The 23,706-nt window shown below is 34.2% G+C and overlaps 1 protein-coding gene across 2 annotated transcripts in view; it reads left to right on the top strand.

Moving 5' to 3' along the window:
* The window catches only part of CSMD3 (CUB and Sushi multiple domains 3), a 1,272,067-nt gene that overhangs the window by 1,112,536 nt on the left and 135,825 nt on the right, over positions 1-23,706 (top strand). For both annotated transcript variants that reach the window (XM_008001392.3, XM_008001388.3), the window contains 2 exons: positions 1,669-1,765; positions 4,884-4,988. In XM_008001392.3, coding sequence (XP_007999583.2) covers positions 1,669-1,765; positions 4,884-4,988 — 202 coding nt within the window. The remainder of the gene's footprint in view (positions 1-1,668; positions 1,766-4,883; positions 4,989-23,706) is intronic.

Below are 23,706 nucleotides of genomic sequence, written 5' to 3'. Positions count from 1 at the left end.
GCACCTTATACGAATTAACCAATTTAATTTTTATAATGAATCTATGTATTAGATACCCTTATGACAATAATTTATTTAAATAATCTGAAGTACAGAAAGATGAACAACTTTCCTTTAGTGGCATGCCAATGAGAAGAAGGAGCCAGGAAGTTGCAAACCTAGGCTCTTTGATTCTACGTTCTCTTGTATTTAGCTACTAAGCTCTACTTTTTTGAACTTTTTATTATTTCTCTAACTTTGCATGTGTATTTCTGCTTATGTAAATACCCTCCCCTGTGGCTAAATAAGATTACTCATGGTTCACTAAATCTAGCTCATGGTTTGATTCCTTTTACATTGTTAGACACTCAATAATTTCCTTCAGCTCAATATCTTCAGCTTAGCCCAAATGTCAACTCCTGCGTGAATCTTCACATTTTTTAAAAAGCTGAATGCAGTATTTTCTTCCCCTGAACTGAAGGAAAGGAAATTTTAGACATGAAGAGGGAATTTATAATTGTTTAAGGAGGTAGCAGTTATATTACAATTATACAGCTTTACTTCTGGTCTTCTTCCTGTCTTAGAACATTGCCATTGGGCCTGATGCCAATCCTACAGGCAGGGTATCTATTGCCATGTGGCACTCACCCCTGGAAACAAGCACCAATATTCACTTGTATGGAAGAATAATGATGGGCTATTTTGCAGATAATAAATTTTTAATGAGTGAAATTGTTGTAATTATTTGGTGAATGAGTACAGTGCCTACGTTTTTAACAGATTTTAGCTTAAAAAAAAACTTTTAATAAAGTTATTCCTTTCCTTCCTCTAAAACTACAAAAAAATTAATAAAGAAATAGCAAAATAGTATCCACAGTTGTGAGGGTCCTGTGGGTTCTTGCAAAAACTCAAGCTGTGCCAAGTGATGTGCAATAAAGTAACACATGCCTCTTTCTTTAAATAAAATTTAATAGACAGGAGAGAATTAAATCTCCCCAATATTTCCCTTCTCAACTTTAAGGACCTTCAACTGTGAATTAGTTGCTATAACTCTATTCATTAAAATAAATTTTTAAACATGCATTTGAATTAATTACAAAATGCCATTTTTTCTCATCCATACTGAGGCTTGTTAAAATTATGCATGTTAAAATTTTTTAAATAAAGGAAGAGAAGACATTGAGCAAAGTTTATGCAAGGAAAGGATAATTTAAAAGTATCCAGAAATAAACTTGGTTTTAAAAAGGTTTATTATAAGCTCCTATAGACTTGTAGACCACAAATCTGGTTTTTCCTAATAGCTACAAGAAAACTAGGAAACTCAAATCAATGACATATACATAAAAATTAATCAATTGTTTTGAAAATGAATTGAGATTCTAGGCACTGAGTCATTAGATTAGCTCAAAGCTTTTGAAAAGAGAATGTTCTGAGATAGTGACAGACATAACTCTGGTTATACCCATAGTGAACGTTGGTAGGTACTTCAAAGGCTTTGCTGTGTAAAAATCAGCTCGTGTAAGCCAGTACAATAATGGAAAAAAATCAGTTCTGTTAAAAACCTTCTATGAGGGGCCACAGTTATGTGGTCCAGGATTTGAACTCTCTTTTCCAAGGGAGATTGGTGGACTATAGTTATGTGTATCTGGTTAGAAATGTCTATTCTTACCTCTAATTATTATTTCATAGGTACAAGTTGTTAGCTTTGCCACAGAACATAATTGGGATTCTCTGGACTTTTATGATGGGGGAGACAACAATGCTCCAAGACTTGGAAGCTATTCAGGTAAATAAGAGAGCTGAGCTTAATTAAAATACAGGTATAATTAAGAATATAAACAAAATTAAAGAGCTACCTACAACTCTTACTTGGTGGTTTTAATTTGCTTTTTACAAACTATACACAAAGATACAAGGACTGAAGTTTAAAAGATTTAAAGATGATATCAATATTGATATTTAAAACGTTATTATATTTTTAATTCTTTATGTATTTGTCTAATTATGTATTGATGGTTTTATATTACTGATAATATTTTCAGCTGAGTTGGGGTTCAGGAATAGTATGTATGCTCTTTTCCTTAAAAGGATGAGCAATAATAATTAAAAATTACACTGTGCTTTGAATTGTGTGCTATGAAGTCATGAAAATAGCCAGGTGAATACTACAAGGTACTGTTAAGTGAGAATAAAGAGAATGCAGAATTATTTCTATGAAATGAATAAAATTGTATAAAATTAGTATATACGTGTGTAACAAGACCAGAAAGAAACAAAATAAAAGTCTTATTTTTTATGTAAGATGTGGACTTGTTTTTAAAATCTGTTAGATTTATTAAGGTTGTTATTTTTTGAGATGTAGTCTCGCTCTGTCTCCCAGGCTGGAGTGCAGTGGTGAGATCTCAGCTCACTGCAACCCCTGCCTCCTGGGTCTGAGCGATTATCCTGTCTCAGCCTCCAGAGTAGCTGGGATTACAGACGTGCATCACCATACCCAGCTAAGTTTTATATTTTTGGGGAGAGACAGGGTTTCACTATGTTGTCCAGGCAGGTCTTGAACTTCTGCCTTCAGGTGATCCACCTGCCTTGGCGAGCAGGTGATCACACCTGCTGAGATTACAGGTGTGAGCCACAACACCCAGCCAGATTTATTGAGGTTTAAAAGGTAATTTATGCAATAATTTAAAAGCTTTTGCATATAGAAGTTGAAATAAAAAGTTTTACTTTGTTAATTTTTTACTATTATACTTTTTAAACTCTAGAAATATAAACATAGCTAACCGATTAGCTTTTTCAATTCAGACATACTGAAATAAATTTGAATGACTAAGCTTTTAAGAGATTTTTTAATGGAGTAGTGGAACCCATTATTTATCAGAACCAATGAGGAAAAGAAAGAAATATCTGGAGCAGGAGTGATTTGATTTAGGCATGAACAATATAGATTTAGATAGAAGTCTTAGAAAAATCCCACACAATTTTAGTATACTTTTATTTATAATAGGTTGGGGGTAATACTTTATTAGTATCATTATTAATTTTTGTGTGTGCATTTTTAGAGACAGGGTCTGGCTCTATTGCCCGGGCTGGAGTGCAGTGGTGCAATCATAGCTCACTGCAGCCTTAAGTTCTTGGGCTCAAGTGACCTATCTGCTTCAACTTCCTGAGTTGCTGGGACTACAGTCACATGCCACAACCTCAATTAATTTTTATTTTATTTTGTTTTTTTAGAGCTGGGGTCTTGCTATGTTTCCGAGGCTGATTTCCAACTTGTGGTCTCAAGAGATCCGCCTGTCTTACAGCCTCCTGATTAGCTGAGATTGTAATCCTGTGATTATTACATGAGCCACCACACCCATCTGCAATACTTTAAAAATAATAATATAATGATAATATAAGTGATAAATAACACCTGTTGATCACTAAGTGCTAGTTCTGTGTGACATTTGCCATGCATTTCCTTATTTGATCTTTATAGCAAACCTGGTAGGTAATGGAGGCTTAGAGAGATTAAGTTGCCTGAGGTTGTACAACTAATGTTAGAATGAGATTGGGACCCAGCTGGTGTGACTCCAGAACTAGAGCTCTTAATCAGTAAGATCCTCTAAGAGACTTAAGGCAGGTGAAATGACCTTTTAAGTTTCTGTTTATTCCTGTCTTCAGCGGTTGCCGTTTTATCACACTATGGTCAGGAAAAAAGCAAGTGTGTGCTCTGTAATAAATTTTTTTCTGTTCTTTCATAGAAGACATCAGGAGTGAGGTCTACAAAGTTGTGCAAAGCAAATGTAAAGAAACCAGTTACTTACAAAGAAATGTTTTTAAGGATCTCAACTCATATGCTTGTTGAACTTTGTCTTAAAATGTAGAATTAATGCTTGCTTATTTTCATGCTTGCCATTTGAAACTGCTAGAGTTGGAGTCAAAAATCTTAAACTATTTGCTCAATAGCAAACTCAAGAAATAATTGTTTCAAGCAGATACTTTATATTTTCAAACTCAATAACTTAATAAAATAAATTTGGTCTCCTTCAGAAGTCCAGAAAAATATCATTATAATGAATTTGCTGAAAGACAAGAGTAACAGTAGTTCATAATTAGAATTTTTTTGAAAGCTGACTACCAGCTTTGCTGTCAGAGTTTAAGAAACATTAAGGCACTTGACCTAGTATAGAATAATCTATCTATTTAGCTGCCTAACTTTAATTCATTGTTAAAAGTCAATCAATGACTATATTATCTGACTCATACAAAGTTGTTACTATACTATAAAAATCACGTACAAAGTTCAAAATTAAGTTTATTATTTATTCCTTTTTAGTTTGCAAACTGTTCTATTCATATTTTGTGTTTCTTTTTAATTAGTTCACAAATCTAGTGACATACAGGCAGCTAAAACTGTTTATCACTTTGAAAATCAGAAGCCTCTGGTATAGCACAGTCTTCAAAAAACATATTGGAAAACAGAGAGAATACACAGTAATAACCTCTTTGAACATGATCATTGCAAACATTCATGTTTCTAACAAGATTAACTTTACATATATATGTATTTATTGTTTATTATCAGCTCATGCACAGAATACTGAAATCCACATGAAATTCAACGTTTTTTTTTCAGTGAACATGTCAAACATATAGCTTTAACTTTCACCAGCTCTTTTTGCTCCTACCTATTTTTAGGAAGCAATCTAAAGCCATCTCAAGTGGTCTGTCTTCTTGGAAATAGGAACAGTATACTGAAAGAGGATTGTTAGAAAAATATTTCTACTATTTTTTTTTTTGAAAAACAGCTTGATTAATGCATATTTTTAGTGGTAATCTATTGACTGATTAGTAAACTTACTTAATTTTATTATAGTACTTATTATATGGCCATTGACTTGCCTTCTCATATATCATTTCAGGAACAACAATACCCCATCTTTTGAATAGTACGTCTAATAATCTATATCTAAATTTTCAATCAGACATCAGTGTTTCTGCTGCAGGATTTCATCTTGAATTCACAGGTAAAAATAATATCATGTGCCATTCAAAAAGGTTAGGAACAAGTTTATATTAATTAAAAAATATTTTTGTGAGTATGTATATATTATAGCAACTTTCTCAAATAAAACACTGTCTTATTAAAATTTTGACGTATTACTTCAATTCAATTACAAAATTATATGGATAAAGTTTTAATGATTTCACAAGAATTTACAAGGTTTTTTTTGTTATTGAGTAAGAATAATTAATGTGAAATCTACCTTTTCAACAAATGTTTAAGTGTGCAATATTGTATTAACTGTAAGTCCAATATTATGCAACAGATCTCTAGCGCTTACTCATCTTGCATAACTGAAACTTTATACCCATTGAACCACAGCTCTTCATTTCCCCTTTTCGCTATCCCCTGACAACCACCATTCTACTCCACTTCTTTGGGTCTGACTATTTTAGATTTGCCATGGAAGTGGAATCATGACGTATTTATACTCCTGTGATTGGTTTCTTTTACTGTGTAATGTCCTCCAGGTTCATCACCTCCTGGTCTGTATATCTGTTTTTATCCAGTACTACACTGTTTTGGTAACTCTATCTTTGTAATATATAATCAAGAAGTAGGACCCCAGCACTTTTGTTCTTCTTGCTCCAGAATTCTTTGGCTGTTCAAGATCTTTTGTGGTTCCATATGCCTGTTAGTACTTTATTTGTGGAAAAACATGTCACAGATTTTGATAAGGATCAAATTGAATCTGTAGGTTGTTTTGTGTAGTATGGACATTTTAACATTATTAAATATTCCAATCCATAAAAATGGGATGTATTTCTATTTATTTGTGTGTCTTCTGTAATTTTTCTCGTAGTCATTTTGTAGCTTTTTTTTTTTTTTTTTTTTTTTTGAGAAGGAGTTTCGTTCTTGTTGCCCCGGCTGGAATGGAATGGCGTGATCCTGGCTCACTGCAACCTCCACCTCCTGGGTTCAAGTGATTCTTTTCCCTCAGCCTCCCAAGTAACTGGGATTACAGGCACTCTACACCACACCTAGCTCATTTATATTTTCAGTAGAGACGTAGTTTCACCATGTTGATCAGGCTGGTCTCGAAATGCAGCTGATTCTTTATATGTTAATTTTGTATCTTGCAACTTCATGGATTCACTTATTAGTTCTAACAGTTTTTTTTTTTTTTTAATGGAGTCTCCTCAATATTACTGATAAATAATGATTATTCATATTTCTGGGATACATGTGATATTTTTGTACATGTAGACAATGTGTAGTGATCAAATCAGGGTAATTGAATTATCATTCATAACCTCAATCATTTATCATTTATTTATGTTGGGAACATTTCAAATTTTCTCATTATTTTAAAGTATACAATAAATTATCATTAACTCATCACCCTGCTTATCAAACATCAGAATTTATTCTTTCTTTCTAACTGTATTTTTGAACCCATTAACCAACCTCTCTTCTTCCTTGCCTTCCAAGTCATCCATTTCAGCCTCTGGTAACCATCATTCTACTCTCTACCTCCATGAGATCAACTTTTTTAGCTTACACATATGTGTGATATGTGAGAATATACAATATCCATTTTTTATGCCTGGCTTATTTCACTTAACATAACATCCTCTAGTTCCAGTTATGTTGCTGCAAATAACAGGATTTCAATTTTATGGCTGAATAGTACTCCATTGTCATATATACCATATTTTCCTTACCCATTCATGCACTGATGGACACAGGTTGATTCCATATCTTGGCTATTGTGAACACTGCTGCAGTAAACATGAGAGTGCAGGTATCCCTTTGATATACCAATTTTCTTTCTTTTGGATATATACCCAGCAGTGGGATTGCTGGATCTTATATAGTTCTATTTTCCATTTTTTAATGAAACCTCCCTACTATTGTTTATAATGCCTTGACCAATTTACATTCCCACCAAGAATGTATAAGAGTTACCTTTTCTCCTTTTTTTTTTTTTTTTTTTTTTTTGTTGCTTGATAATATCCATTTTACCTGGGGCAAGATGACATCTCAGTGTAGTCCATGGAGTCTTTATGTTGTTCCGCATTTAGGATTTTATCATCTGCAGACAGGGACAATTTTAATTATTCCTTTTTGACTTGGATGCCTTTTATTTCTATTTCTTGCCTAATTCCTCTGTCTAGGACTTCTGGTAGTATTTTGATTAGAAGTGGAGAAAGTGGATATCCTTACCTTCTTCCTGATTATAAAGAAAAAGCTTTTTGTTTTTTACCATTGAGTATGATGTTAGTTATGGGCTTTTCATATGTGGTCTTTATTTATTATGTTGAGGTAAATTTCTTATACACCTAGTTTTTTTTGAGAGTTTTTAATAATGAAATGGTGTTAAATACATTTAAATACTTTTCTTTTGCATTCATTGATACAATCATGTGACTTGTATTTTTCACTCTGTTAATGTGATATATTACGTTTATTGATTTGTGTACATTTGCCCATTGTTACATTCCAGGAATAAATTCCTCTTGGTCGCGGTATATGATTTTTTTTTTTAACATGCTGCTGGGTTTGGCTTACTATCATGTTGTTGAGGATTTTTGCATCCATGTTCAGAAGGGATATTGGATTATAGTTTTCTTTTCTTGTGGTGTCTTTGGCTTTGCTATTAGGGCAGGGCTGACTGCAATAAAAAAGTTTGGACATATTTTCCCGTCTTCAATTTTTTTTGAAGAATTTGAGAAGGATTGATGTTAATTTTTTAAGTGTAAGGTAGAATTCACCAGTGTAGTCATCTGGTGCTGTGCCTTTCTTTGTTGGGAGGACTTTTTTAACTGATTCAATCTTTTTACTAGTTACTGGTTCATGTAGATTTTCTGTTTCCTTAAAATTTAGTCTTGGTAACTTTTATATTTCTAGGATTTTTTTTTTCATTTTTCTGAGTTATTCTAATTTTTGTGTGTAATTATTCATAGCAGTCTCTTATTCTTTTAATATCTGATATCTGTGGCACCAATTGCAATGCCTACTTTTTAATTATAAGCATTTTTAAATTGTGAAAAAGGAACTAGATCCTGTAGAGATTTTAAAATTGGAATTAAAGTGACTACTCCTGACATAGAAAATGTACATTCATCTCCCAAATTCCTGCAAAACTTTCCATCATAAAAATAGATTAGTTTCCCTATTAAACACATATATGGAGCAATGTGTCATTTCATACATAAAATCATCACAAATGTAATTAGGTGAGTGTTTGGGTAACTATGGGTTTTCTTACTCTCTACTTAAAATGCAAAGAAGACAAAATCTTTCAACATCATCTCATTCAGGCCACTTAGTTCCACACTGAAACACCATTACCTAAATTGAAGTTTTGATAGACATGAAACTCTCAGTGGGAGCGAACAGCAGCTGCAATTGATAAGCATGTGCTAAGTAAATAATATTTAAATGATTTTTTACATGTTTTTGGTTTTATAATGAAGTTTACTTTTCAGTTATTGCTAACTTCAGATACAATAAATGTATCACTGTAATGCAAATACATGACAAATCCGTAAAACAAAATTTATTCATTCATTCTTTATTCAGCCGACAAATATTTTGAACACCTACCATATGTCAGGCATTATGCTCGACATAAAAAATGTGAAGATAGACATGTCACAGTATCTTTCTTTGAAGAGTCTTGTAGAAGATTCACAAAGATAAAGCAATATTACAGTGCTTTGAATACAGTAATAGATATATTTGTGGTAGATCACCCAAAAGCAATAAATAACCATCTCCATTTAGGAAATTCAGGGAATACTTCAAACAGGAGGTGACACTTGGGGTGAGTCTTAAAAAATAAGGAGTTTTACAGTTAAGCAAGAAGGAGTGGATAGATTCAGCAGAGGAAATCTCACATTCAGACAGCTATGAATGCCGCATTAGGAAAAATTCAAACTATTTCAGTAGGAATGGTACATAAGATATGATGCAGTGACAGTAACTAAGGCTGCTTATATAGGCAAGACTACTCCTGAAAGGTGTAAGATGTCATAATGAGAAATTTCACTTTGTTATAGGTGCCGCAGGTCAAAAGCAGAATATGTTTTGATAGTTCTTCATGATACAGACCATTAAATTATTGTAAACCACAAGTAAATTGAAGAAACTTTAAAAAGTCTCTTGTGTACAACTTTTGCATTTCTAAAATATATTGCTGAATGCAAAAATTCTTTATTTGTATAATATATGATCACTAATATTTAACAAGATGATATAGCTATATATAATATTTTTTAAACTGTTCTTTTGGTTAGAAATTCTTATTTTTAATAAATGAGATAAATTGAGCTATATCCTAATTAACACATAATAGATGCTAATAGTACATTGTGTCTTGACTTTTAGAACAGAGAATTACAAGTTTGACTGCTCTTCCTAAGGGAAATCAATAACTACTCACATTAAATCTCACAATTTTAGGTCTTGGAAACCAACATCTTTGACAGGAAAGACATACTAGTTATAATTTAAGCATTTAAAATCATGATCTTTAATTTAGAAAGTAACATTGAGTGCTTATGTGAAGTACACTCTGCTTAGAACTGTAGGGAAATTGGGAGATGAATGAGACAAATCTCTTTTCTAATTGAGTGAAAACTTTATTACATGGTATATGTTTTTCCCTGTACTGCATTTGTGACTGTTCACCCAATTAAATTACAACTTGTTATTTCTATAAAATGAGCAAAGAAAGCCACTGTCCTTTAAATTAATTATCTGAATCAAACTAAAAAATGTGAGAAAGAATTTACTATTGGTAATGAATGAGTATAAGAACAAATGAGGCGTTGGTATATTTTACGTGCAGTTGCTTTAAATAATAACACTACCAACTCTCCTAATAGTCCAGAGGCTATTCAAAGTGAATGGCGTTTAATCTATTAGTTTGAATTCACATAATCTAAATGTTCGTAAAGCGATGCTTTGGATTCAAGATGATCCCTAGATACTTCTTAAGAGTCATTAGCTATCTAGATTCTTCACCTAAGAGAAAAATATGCAAACAAAACATAGAGCAGGATATTTATGCAATCTATGAAATGTGTTAACTGTATTTTTCAAAAACCACAAGGTGGCAACCTATTAGAAGATGATATTATAGTCCGCAACTTTTTAAAGCATTGTGTTGACAGGCCTTAACTAAGATATCAAAACATTTGCTGAATGCTTCCTTTTAATTGGATTATTATTATTTGAAAACTTCCTGAATTAAAGTAAATATAATTAAAAATAGCGCTACAAAAAGCCTTTAAAGGTATAGAAAAATAATAATTTTATCAAATCATAATTTAGCAGGAGTTAACTCTCCATGTAGACAAAGACCTTTCTTTTGTGAAGAAATTTAATAAATACCTTACTAATGGTATGCTTGACTACATTGGTCACATAAAAATACTACAGTTGCATGTGCTATTTTTACACAAAGTCAGTGACCGTAAATTAAAATGATAATTATAATAGAAAACTGAAAGGATACTGAGAAATAGATGTGAAAAAGAGAGTTACAGGATATGGAAAAAGAGAGGTAATAGGGGAGAGGGACTGATAAAGACAGGTGAGAAAAAGATACATTTAGTTGACAGTGGGGAAATCAGTGCCAAAGGACAACTAACATTCTTTCAATTAATTTTTATAATTTTAGAGTATGTTTCTTGTTTGCAATTCTGTTGTCTAATCAGGAAGGACATTAACATAATATTTGCTAAGTACTGAGTTTAAATTCAGGAGAATGGTGGAAGATTGAACAAGAAAATTTAAAGACTAAGTATTACTTTACAGTACTAAAAAGACTAATACATTCTGCTCTGGTCTTTAAGGATAAACGTATAAAATAAGCCATGGCAGCATTTTTGACTGCATTGTTAAGAACAGATTGAATAACAGTTAAAATGTGTTTGGTGGATGAAGTGCTACATAGAGCAGCTGTGGTTTAGAACAATATCCAGTCGGGCAACCAGAAAGACTGACTGTTCACTCAGTTGCACACTGGAGACTATTACTCCCAGAAACTCCAGAGAATACATTGCCCTCTACTCAAGCACCATGGATTTTTTTTTCACCAAAATAATCTATTTTGCTTATGGAAAGAGCATCTTAATTTCTGTCAAGTTTCAAAAAAGGTAGCCTTCTCTTAGTGGAGAAACATCTATTTTGTGATAATTCAAGAATCTGTTCATTTGTGAAGGCAGATTTTGATAACTAGATACAGAAATTTTGAAGAACTCCCTGTGTATTTAGAGGCATCTCAAAATACTGGCTGAGATATACAGCCTCTGAAAGAGAAAACTGTGTTTTTTAATGCATGTAAATAAGGACTAAATTTTTTTTTTTAAATACCTAATTTTAGATACTTGATATAAGCAAAATACTTAAACAACTGGGTACTGGGTAAAAATGGCATGGGGTGTGAGTGGTGTGTGTGTGTAAACAGGGTAGGTATATTAACTTTTTTCTATGAAGGAGACACCTATGTCACTGCACATCTTTGGGTATTTCATCTGTGACAGTCTCTAAGATAAAAGTTCTGCCCACTGGGTAACATAAGGGAAGAATCACAATGGGGAAATCACAGTCTATAATCACACTATGAATACCAGGAACAGATGCAGAACACTTTAAGGTTTTCTATAAAAAAGGATAGTGTTTATATTTTTCATCCAAGAAAGTAGACTCTTACTATATTCCTAAAGGAGTATTTTAAATAGTGAAGGTTTCAGGAAACATGGCAGGTGTTCTTTCTTAGTAAATGGAAATTTGGCTGAGATTCTTCCCAGCAAGTGAGTGTTTTCTCCATCTGATTTTTCTACTCATGAGGTTTTCAGAAAAAAAAAAAAAAGTTTATGTATATATATTTATGTGTGTATATATGTATATTTTCTGGTGGCAGAGTTACTACACAGATATGCCCTGCTTTTTATTTACTTAAAAGGTAAATGCTGGCGGATAGGCTGATTTATTTTTATTTATTTATTTATCTTATTTATTTTATTTTTTTATTTTTGGAGACATAGTCTCACTCTGTTGCCCAGGCTGGAGTGCAGTGGCACTATCTCAGCTCACTACAACCTCCATCTCTCAGGGTCAAGCAGTTCTCCTGCCTCAGCCTCCTGAGTAGCTGGGACTACATGTCATGCTGCCACGCCTGACTAACTTTTTGTATTTTACTAGAGATGGGGTTTCACCGTGTTGACCAGGCTGTTCTCGAACTCCTGTACTCAGGCAATCCACCCACTTTGGCCTCCCAAAGTGCTTAGATTACAGGCATGAGCCAACGCGCCTGGCCAGATAGGCTGATTTTTTAATCATTTAGTGATCGTTTCCTTCTTGAACCTGAGATAATGGCATTTTAACTTTAGAATGCCTGATCTTTAATATTTCTGTTATCACTATTATCATTTATATCAGACAAACCTATTGTTCCTTCCACTCAACCCTTTCTACACCTTGGTCATAATAATATTTCTAGATATTTGATCATTTCATATCATTACCTTCCTATCTACTAAATAAAGGCAACATTCTTTAGCCTCTTATTCCAACACTGATTTCTTAATGCTTCATTTTTCACGCATGAATTTTGTAATATTCCCCCACTTAATCAAATTAAGCATTTGTTTTTAGATGTAACATACCTTTCCTCTCTCTACTCCTTTCACAATTCATTTCCACCACTTGACATGCTCTACTTCTCTTTTTTTTCTCGCTATAAGACTCTTAACTCTTATGCTCTACTCTGAATTGTATGTGTGTGTGTGTGTGTGTGTGTGTGTGTATGGATTATTTTTATTTGTGAACCTTTTATTCAACTCCATCAGTGTTCTTGTTTTTTGTTTTAGCCTGTGTTTCTTTTTGTATGTTGTTATCAGGTAGTCCTCATTCTTCCTTTCTTCCACCTTGTTCATTGCAGATTAATTTCTGTCTTTGGGACTGTCATTTGTGAGTGTGTGTATTTATTTATTTATTTATTTATTTATGAGACGGAGTCTCACTCTGTCGCCCAGGCTGGAGTGCAATGGCACGTGATCTCAGCTCACTGCAACCTCCACCTCCCAGGTTCAAGTGAATCTCCTGCTTCAACCTCCTAGTAGCTGAGATTACAAGTGTGCACCACCATGCCCAGCTATTTTTTGTATTTTTAGTAGAGACAGGGTTTCACCATGTTGGTCCCGTTGGTCTCGAACTCCTGACCTCGTAATACGCCCACCTCTGCCTCCCAAAGTCCTGGGATTACAGGTATGAGCCACCGTGCCCAGTCTTTGTCATTTGTTTTTATCTTACACATCACAGATATAAGAGAGAAAACATAATTCCTATTTTACTTAAGACTGGGGACTGGAAGTCAGGTTAGCAAGGGGCTGGGGGAGACATTTAGGAGGGAGTGTAATTCCTGGAGTGTAGGGGATGCCACAGTGCTTGGTGCCACAAGCTCCCTGTGCCACTCCCCCATGTTCATTGGATCTCAGCACCTTATGTGCTGCTTCTCATGAAACACCTGCATACAAGTATTGCCAAGGGCTGAGGAGCTGTTTGAGATTTTGTATCCTGTATGGGAATTGTTTCAAAAGAAATCAATGACCTCTGCTTTCTAACAATATTTTAAGGAGAAAAAGAGAAGGAGACCAGCAAGGAGTCTTGTTTCAGAGGAGCAGTACATGGGCAGCCACTTCTCTGCCCACCAGCGTATGCCCCATATCCATGTGGGCTAGGCCCTCACCTCTACCCACTTCCTCCCATGGGCTGGAGAACAGCAGTGAGATCCCCAGTAGGAGGCCGGGGAAAATCTGGGCAGCTGCATGTTTTCTGAGCATCTTCTCCATCCTTGCTCCTTTTCTACCCTAAATTTTAACTTCACTGATCAAATCAACCCAGCTCAGAAGTGGTCTCTTCTCTGAATTCTGGTATCATTTCCTTTTTACCTGTCTCAGTGCCTATATCTTCATTCATTCAACAAGTATTTACTGAATTCTGTGTGTCAGGCATTGTTCCTATTAGTGAACAAAAGAGGCAATATACTTTTCCCCCCTTGGGGTTTACAGTCTATCAGGTGAAGACAGATAAAAAGTGAGAATATAATAAAGGAGTAATCTATATAGCATTTTAGAAAATGATGTGTCATTGAAAAAAATAGATGGAGAGTTGAGGAATCAGGAGTGCTAGGGATAAAAAGAGGGATGCTATGGCGGTCAGGGCAGACCTTATGGAGAAGGTGACAACTGAGCAACCAGTTGAAGGTGGTGCAGGAATAAGCCTTGCTGGTAAGTGAAGATATTGTTTTAGGGTACAGCTAGAGCAAATACCACAAAACAGAAGTATGAAGAACGAAAAAGTGAGGTAGCAGGAAATTAAATGAGAGATGAAAAGTAAGTGGGACTTACAAGCCATTGTAAGGACTTTATTTTTGCTCTAGTTGAAATGGAAATCATTAGGGAGATTTGAGCAGAGGAATGACATGCTCTGATTTACAAGGTATTACCATGTTCTGCAGTTCTAATGCTTAAGTAACAATTGTAATTAGCATTCTTGAATTATCTCTCTGCATGAATATTAAACTACTTTTGGGTAGTGTGTTGCGCATTATTTATTTCCAATAAGACACAAGATAATGTGTTGCTGGTTTTATGTCCTCAATGAATATTTGCTGGAAAACTGAAAAACAAAACAAAACAATGATTATGTTTTTCTGAGCAAGATGATCACTTTGTATGACTATGGACTATGCCTTGGCTATTATCACTCAGTACACAAATACCTGACGACTTCTGCTGCTGCTGCTGCTGCTGCTGCTTCTTCTTCTTCTTCTTCTTCTTCTTCTTCTTCTTCTTCTTCTTCTTCTTCTTCTTCTTCTTCTTCTTCTTCTTCTTCTTCTTCTCCCTCTTCTTCTTCTTCCCCTCCTCCCTCCTCTCTCCTCCTCCTCCTCCTTCTTCTTTTTCTTCTTCTTCTTCTTCCCCTCCTCTCTCCTCCCTCTTCCCTCTTCCCTCCTCTCTCCTCTTCCTCCTCCTGCTTCTTCTTCTTCTCCTTCTCCTCCTCCTCCTCCTCCTCCTCCTCCTCCTCCTCCTCCTCCTCCTCCTCCTCCTTCTTCTTCTTCTTCTTCTTCTTCTTCTTCTTCTTCTTCTTCTTCTTCCTCTTCCTCTTCCTCTTCCTCTTCCTCTTCTTCTTCCCAACAGCAAACTGTGATCTATTTATTTGATTTTAATTTATTTTTTTGTTTTTCTTTTACTTTAAGTTCTGGGATACATGTACAGGGTTGTTACACAGGTATACATGTGCTATGGTGGTTTGCTGCACCTATCAACCCATAATCTCGGTTTTAAGTCCCACATGCATTAGGTATTTATCTTAATGCTTTCCCTCCCCTTGCACCCTGACTCCCAACAGGCCCTGGTGTGTGATGTTCCCCTCCCTGTGTCCATGTGTTCTCATTGTTCAGCTCCAACTCATGAGTGAGAACATGTGGTGCTTTGTTTTCTGTACCTGTGTTAGTTTGCTGAGGACTATGGTTTCCAGCTTAACCCATGCCCCTGCAAAAGACAGGAACTCATTCTTTTTTATGGCTACATGGTATTCCATGGTATATATGTACTGCATTTTCCAGTCTATTATTGATGGTTACCAAATACCTGACCTCTAACAAGCTAGTTGCACCAAATGTGCTAGTTTCTATTATGTTCTTTTGTTAATTGCTTATTAATGAAGGAGAACTGAATTTCAAAAATTATACTTTTTAGAGGAAGAAAAATCTTACTTTTGTTTGTTTTTGTAAATTTTTTCTTCTTTTCAAGCATTAAACAAATCTAAAAGTTTAAAATTTTAAGTAAAGTTTTCTATAAAGCTGAGTTAAATGCTTTAATATGTTTTTCCTCTTAAAATAATAAAAGCAAAGAAGACTATTTAATAATATTATAAGTACCAATATTTGAGGCACACATTGGCTTGTCTATGACTACTTTCAAAGTGTGGTAGACCCACATTGTAAATAGCCATTCGTACCAGAGTATTATGAACTGTAAGCATTTGAATGATTGCTTAGATTCTTCAATACTAGCTAATAATACCTCCATTGTCATTATTATAATTATAATAATGAAGGTTATATAACATTATGTTATTATCCTTATATGTTTAAAAATCTAACATTTTCAAGTACTCAGTATATGTCAAGCACATTGCTAAATGTTTTATTGTTGTATTTTTATTTAATTTTTAAAATAACCATGAGGCAGATACATTTTTAACCCTATTTTACAAATGGAAAACTATAGAGAATAATCTCAGCGCTTAGGTTCTTTTAAGTTAGTAAGTAGTAGAGTACACCTCAGATAATTTTATTCCAAAGCAATCAGTCCTAACCCCTGTATTATATCCCTACTTATAACCTCCTCCCATTATTTTTCATCTTCATGTTGCTTTTCAAATGTAAGAACAAACCCATTCATTTATTCATCAAGTATTTATTGAGTACCCATTAAATGCAAGGTACATTTTCTAGGTGTAGGTGCTGCAAATTTGTGTTACAGCCAGCCCTAAAATATTTTTAGACTAATTAATAGTAAGGACATGCAAACAAATATAGTAGCTGCAAAATGGTGTAAGCACTATTAATATGTTTATGTAAGTCAATACTTCTCAGATAATTGTGCATTGCAATCATCTTGAAGTCTTTTGAAACTCCAGATGACGAGGCTACCAACCCAAAATGTCAAGTCAGTTTATCTGAGATTCATTCAAGTATTTGCATTTTTACCAGGGTCCCAAGGTGACTCTCACAATGACCAAAGTATGAAAAGTTCTTGTATAATTTAGATGATGAACAAATAAGGTGGAGATCATATGTATTAGGGGTTACTGGTGGTAGAGTCAGGGAAAACCTCATCAAAAGTCAAAATAATTCATTCTGGCAAATAGGAATTTAAAGATAGATATGAAAATGGCTTGGCATTTGAAGGGACCTCCTGGAATGCAGATAGATATAAGAGCATTTACTCTGGAGTCAGACTCAGGTTTCTGTCTTGGCACTGCCATTTGATGGCCATGTGACACTCAGAAAATTTTTGAGATTCCCTAAAAACCAAGTTATCTCACCTATAATGCATAGTTCTAATTTGAAAGATTGCTTTATAATTAAATAAATAAAGTGCTTATTGCAATACCAGGTACATAGTAAACCCTTAATAAATGCTACCCTTTATAGCTGATGAGATATACTCACATAGCTGGAGTAGTCAAATGGTATAGTTTTAAAATGTGGCATAGGCTTTTTTCTTGGAGAAATAGTAGCCTCATTGAAGGACTCGAATTTTTAGAGTAACGTAAGTTTTGAATTTTAGAGAGGCCTCTTTATTTTGGAAAGTGAATTATGCATTACATGGTGAGAATAAGCCCAAGGAAATAAATTTAAGAGGAGGCTGTTGCATTGGTTCACAAGGGAAACTCTGAAGGCAGTAGTTGTGGTTGTGTAGAGGAAATGGTAGCAGATACAAGAGATATTAACAAGATATAATTGAAAAGCTTTATGGCCAATTAGATATTGGGGATGAGAGGGAAAAAGAGTAGAGGATGATTCTCAGGTTTCTGGTCTTCTATTTTGTTTTTCACTTTAGATAATATCACTTCTTACATGATAACAGTTTTGCTTTAATTAATTGGAGAGCTGACCTTTCAACTCCCTAGACTTTTTTGCTTTCAGCATCTAGGTGTTGACTTAATTATATCAAGGTCAGCATAAGTGCTTTTATTTAACTGTAGTAATTGGGTCTCATGTGTTTCAGTGGAATCTAGGAACCAAAAGTATTTTCTAATATTTCTAATGATAATGATACTGACAATATAAATATATTCTTCAAAGATCTTCAAAGAGTGAAACTTGTATGGAAGGTGGATATGGTGCTACTTGTAAAGTAAGAAAAAAATTGTAATATGATAGCACATTTATTGTATACATATATTTTAAATATTTATAGTCATGCTGCTCAAACTATTTTCTTTTGGAGGTTATAGATATTCCACAAATAAATTGAATTGGTGGAGTTTTTCTAAGTTACAGACATACAAAGCAAGGTAATAAATATGAAGGGACTACAAAAGGTTTATAGAAAAATGAAATTATAGAAAAGTAGAATTTATATAGAAAAAAGAATTAAAATGGAATTAAAATGTAAATTTAAAAATATGAACTCTATTTCTCAACAAAGCTCTCTCAAATTCAAGACACTTTTGTAAGCAATGATACCAACCATTTTGTCCATCTCTAAGGAGGGTCCTGGGAATTTAACCATGTCAATGCCATCTTTTTACATTATTAAGAAAAATAGGTGCCCTGTAAAGAGTTTTTTAAGACAACAAAATAAAAGGAAGTCAAAAGGAGCCAAATCAGGACTATAAGGTGAATGCCTGGCTGGGTGTTGTGGCTCACACCTGTAATCCCAGTACTTTGGGAGGCCAAGGCAGATGAATCACCTCAGGTCAGGAGGTCCAGATGAACCTGGCCAACATGGTGAAACCCCATCTCTACTAAAAAAAAAAAATTAGCCAGGCATACTGGCATACACTTGTAATCCCAACTACTCAGGAGGCTGAGGCAAGAGAATCCCTTGAACCCGGAAGGTGGAGGTTGCAATGAGCTGAGATCATGCCATTGCACTCCAGCCTGGGTGACAAGAGCAAAACTCCATCTCAAAAAAAAAAAAAGAAAAAAAAAAAACCCAAAAAACGTGAATGCCTAATTATTTCTCATTGAAACTTTCAAAATTACCCTGTTTGATGAGAATGAGCAGGAGCATTGTTACGGTAGAAAGGACCCTCTGGTGAAACTTTCCTGGGTGTTTTTCTGCAAAAGCTTTGGTTAACTGTCTCAAAACCCTCTCATAATAAGGCAGTGTTTTCCTTGGTTTCTCCAGAAAGTCAACCAGCAGAATGCCTTGAACTTCCCAAGAAACTGTTGCCATCACCTTTGCTCTTGACCAGTCAGTTTTTGCTTTGACTGAATCACTTCCACCTTTTGGTAGCCATTGCTTTGGTTGTGCTTTGTCTTCAGGATTGTACTGGTAAAGCCATGTTTCATCTCCTGTTACAGTTCTTCAAAGAAATACTTCAGGGTCTTGATCCTACTTGTTTAAAATTTCCATTGAAATTGAAAGCTCTGTTCTTGTCTGCAGCTGATCTGGGCACAAAAGTTTTGGCATCCCTTCAGTGGAATTGTGTAAGCTGAACCAGTTGAGATGTCTAGGCAATTACCTATTGTTTCTTCTGTTAAACATTGATCCTCTTCAATTAGAGCACAAATGAGATGATTTTTTTCCTCACAAATTGATATGAATGGTTTGCTTTGCAGGCTTCATCTTCTCTCATTCCTTCTTAAAATGAATTATCCATTTGTAAATTACTGATTGTTTGGGTGCATTGTTCCCATACACTTTTTTTTTTTTTTTTTTTTTTTGAGACGGAGTCTCGCTCTGTCGCCCGGGCTGGAGTGCAGTGGCCGGATCTCAGCTCACTGCAAGCTCCGCCTCCCGGGTTCACACCATTCTCCTGCCTCAGCCTCCCGAGTAGCTGGGACTACAGGTGCCCGCCACCTCACCCGGCTAGTTTTTTGTATTTTTTAGTAGAGACGGGGTTTCACCATGTTCGCCAGGATGGTCTCGATCTCCTGACCTCGTGATCCGCCCGTCTCTGCCTCCCAAAGTGCTGGAATTACAGGCTTGAGCCACCGCGCCCGGCCTGTTCCCATACACTTTTTGTAAAGCATCAGTGAATTTCACCATTCTTCCACCCAAACTTCACCATAAATTTGATGTTTGTTCTTCATATAATTTTTGCAGAATTCATATTGCTCTGATAGGGGAATTTTTCAAACTAGTATCTTATCCTTCTTGGTGCCTGAAAGTAGATTCTATTTAAACATGTTATAAGAAGATGGTAGAAGTCCATTTGATTTAAAAAAAAGGAAATCCATGCATACTTTTTTCATGATATGCATTTTTACAAACTTTCTGAAGTCTCCTTGTATAAATTTCTCAATTTATATCTTCACCCCAATTGTTTTTCTTAAACTTTGATGTCTTCTACTGATTTTGTGCTAACAAAGATTACCTAACATATAAATAAGTTTCAAATATTAATGGAAAGGTTGAGAAAAAGAGCCAATTTTGATTTCTGTTAATAACAAGGGGATTGAATATTGAAGAGGAAGGAGGCAGGCAGAATTCAAGAAAATGTATTTGCTTGGCAATTTTAGGAGACATAGGAAAATTGAGGCAAATACACCAGATATTGGTGAAGATATATCTCTCTATTCACTAGTGAGAAGTTTAAACATTATTTAGTAGCGACTGATTACTATTTTTAGTATTTTATGATATAGGTTATTGTAAGTCCAAATAAAGCTACATCATTACTTGTACTAGGAATGTATGTTGATTACACAGTCATGTGAACAAATTTAGTGTGCCAAATTCATAGAATTTGTCCCCAATTTTTCTCACATGAAATATTCAAGTTTTCTTTTTCCTGATCCACATTAGCACTGGAATATGGGAATCAATTGGTAAACTGACAATTTTTGCTTTCTGGTGTGTTTGTTTTCTCAAATATATTTGCTCCTGTTTGTAATTTTATATCATGCATGATCATTTCTGTTGTTAGGGAAAATGATCCTAGTTCATGGAATGTCATTAAATATATTGATTGTTGGTAGGCTTCTACTAAGAGAACATGTACTTTCCAGTTGCCCTGCCACTTGGATTTTAGTAAAGCCTCAGCATTTATAGTCTTGGATTAGATGCTTTGCCTGATTGTAACATGAATATGTCCTTTCCATCTCTTTTCTTTAAATTTGAAGAGACACACATTAAAATCTCACTAATGGCAAATCCTAGAGGGACTTCGCAGAATCTATAAATCAATGAGCAGGGTTCCATTTTGAACTTATAAAATATACATATTTTTATAAGAGAAGACTGCATGCAGTACTGGTGTTTTCAAGGTCCTTTGAAGATCTTTAGAGGTCCTCAAAGATCTTAGGACGTAGTCCCTGAGGAAAGCAAAGGTACATGTTACCATAATGAATGGATTTTCTCTTCCTCTATACCTAAGAGCACACGATTATAATTTTCAGTAAAATCCTAGGAAAACTTGGAAAGTCTGAAAGCATCTTTCTATCCCTTGCAGTAATATTTTAACAATATAAAATTAGTCTCAAAATAATAAATGCCCAGAAATGTATCCACTTGACTCTATCTAATGAATAGCAAAAGATTTGATTCAGCACAACTGTTATTATATTTTACTGCTTCCCATCTTCAAGCAATATGCTTAAGAGATAATGCATTAGGTCTTAATGAGTTTACTTTTATAATCACTAAAAATGGTCTTCTCCCTTGAGCTAATTATATAATTGATTATTTGGGGAAAACAGGGATTTTAAGATTAATTGTATTTTTACTTACACTAATTTTCTTGTTTTAACTAGTTTATACACATCAACATCTCCTAAATGTAATAAATATTAATTGTAGAAACACCTCCTGCCCAAATTAAATTATTAGTATTTGTCATTTCTAATTTCAATTGCCATTAAGTCAGAATACATTGCATGCAAATAAGTATAATTTATCTTTATAAACACATTGCACTTCTTAACACTATAAAGCCCTTACAGATTGATCACAGTTTGTTTCCTTTTATTTTGATCATGTTTTATTTTCTGATTATCTCATTGATTTTTCACCCCTTTGTGGTGATGATTTAGAGATAGTTTTAGCTTAATCTAGGTTTCTGAATTTTATAAACATTGTGTTTTTTTCTTCATACATTTTTCTAGTTATATCATGAGCTAGGGACAGTGGTCCTGGTAACCAGGGTTTTCTTACACTGAATGTAATAAGCTTTTAGCTGCATATAGAAGAAGTTTCTCATGTTGAGTCAGTTGAAAGACTCAGGGTGCTTAAATTTGTGGTGCTTTATATAAATATTTACATATTTTTTATATTAATAGTGCTACAGCACACATGTGAAATCTCTTGATCTTAAACAGAAATATACCCTTCGTGACAACAGGAAAATTATAAATTTAAGAGTTATTTATCTAAAATACAAATAGACATCCTCACTTCAGTGCCTAAAGCCCTTCAACAATAGTTAACATTTGTTAGGCACTTCCAATATTCCTGGCACTACTCTAAGTATTATGCATGCGTTTCTTTAAGTATCACAATATGACTATGAAGTCACTAAATAATCATCCCATTTTATAGGTGAGGAAACTGAGGCATAGAAAACATCTCAGGCTTTAAAACAAACCAACCAACATGCAACTAGAGGAGCCAGGATGCACACAAAAGGTTGTGGTTTTAACTCTGAATTCTCCCTGCATTAAACACAGAAAGTTAAAATACCTGTGTTTGTTAAGATTTCTATTCATATTCATAGAATATGAATAGTCTATATTCTGACTTCCATTTCAGCTTAATTTCTTGCTGCCTTCCACAGAACACTACAATGCGTTTTTGAGTAAAACACGTCCCTCCTTTCCCAAAAAAAAGAAAAATCTCTAAGAACTCCATTCGTTTAATATGTTACTTTCTGTGACAGAACATCACACACAACTACCTTCTCAGGATAATGAATTGGCAAAATACATAATATTTCAGTACTCATATGGGTTACTTCTATGGAACACTTATCTAATTAAACAAAGGATGACATTCATTTATTGCAACTGTTCCACCACACTCTAATCATCTGTCAAATCAACCTCCTCTCCTGTTTCATTAAGAGTCTCTTTAGAGCATGGTTGCTTATGTTACTGATTGATCCATGCATTTCTGGAATTTAACATGATACAGAGCACACAATAGGTACTCACCAACAGCTTATTCAATGAATGAATAATACCTACATGTCATGATTCCATTTAACTTTTTGTTCATTTAACTTAGTATTATTCTATAGGCTAAAATTTGATAAGTAGTGTGTATTACCGAGTATTCATTTACTTCTACAGAGTAATTCTCAGTTAAATATCAGTTACAGTAAACATAGGTAAAGTAAATAAATAAAGCATTGAGGATCAAGGTAAATGTTAGTGTAGACTGTGCTACATGTTCCCAAACCGTTGGTGCCCATCAGTGATCATAGACAGAATTATTGCTTCCAAAAAAGTTTATCCACAAATATTCATCAAGTTACTTGTTACATGATTAGGTATTTGACAAAATATTTGTTTAGTAGGTTAATCAATTGATTCTGAGGTACATTATGCCAGAAAAATGTCTGCATGTTTACCAAAGCAGTTTTCTACAAGTCTTCAAAGTATTAACAGTACACCAACTCATATTGGAGTCACCCTTTGATTACCACAAATGTCTACACTATTACTGAGCTCTTATCTTTGTAATGATAGATGTGGAATGTCAAATGATAATTTTGGTATATCTTTTTAAAACTCTTAAAGGTAGTATCAACATAGACATGATAGTTGTTTTGTGTCCACGATTTACAGAAAAGTTTAAAATCAAAGACGTGCAACATATTTAGAATAAAAAGATTTTTACTATCACTAAATACCACCTCTAGTGCAAAGACACCTGATTTAACATTTGTTTCTTTCTCATACGGACGCAAAACCAGTATTTTTGGTCTGCATTTTCAATACATTGATACATAGGTTGTCATGTCAAATTTATGAATTAGTTTTTCCT

Source organism: Chlorocebus sabaeus, chromosome 8, assembly GCF_047675955.1.
Source record: "Chlorocebus sabaeus isolate Y175 chromosome 8, mChlSab1.0.hap1, whole genome shotgun sequence".
NCBI classification, from domain to species: Eukaryota; Metazoa; Chordata; class Mammalia; order Primates; family Cercopithecidae; genus Chlorocebus; species Chlorocebus sabaeus.
Note: the sequence above shows the minus strand (reverse complement) of the source record. Positions and strands in the feature narration are given on the sequence as shown.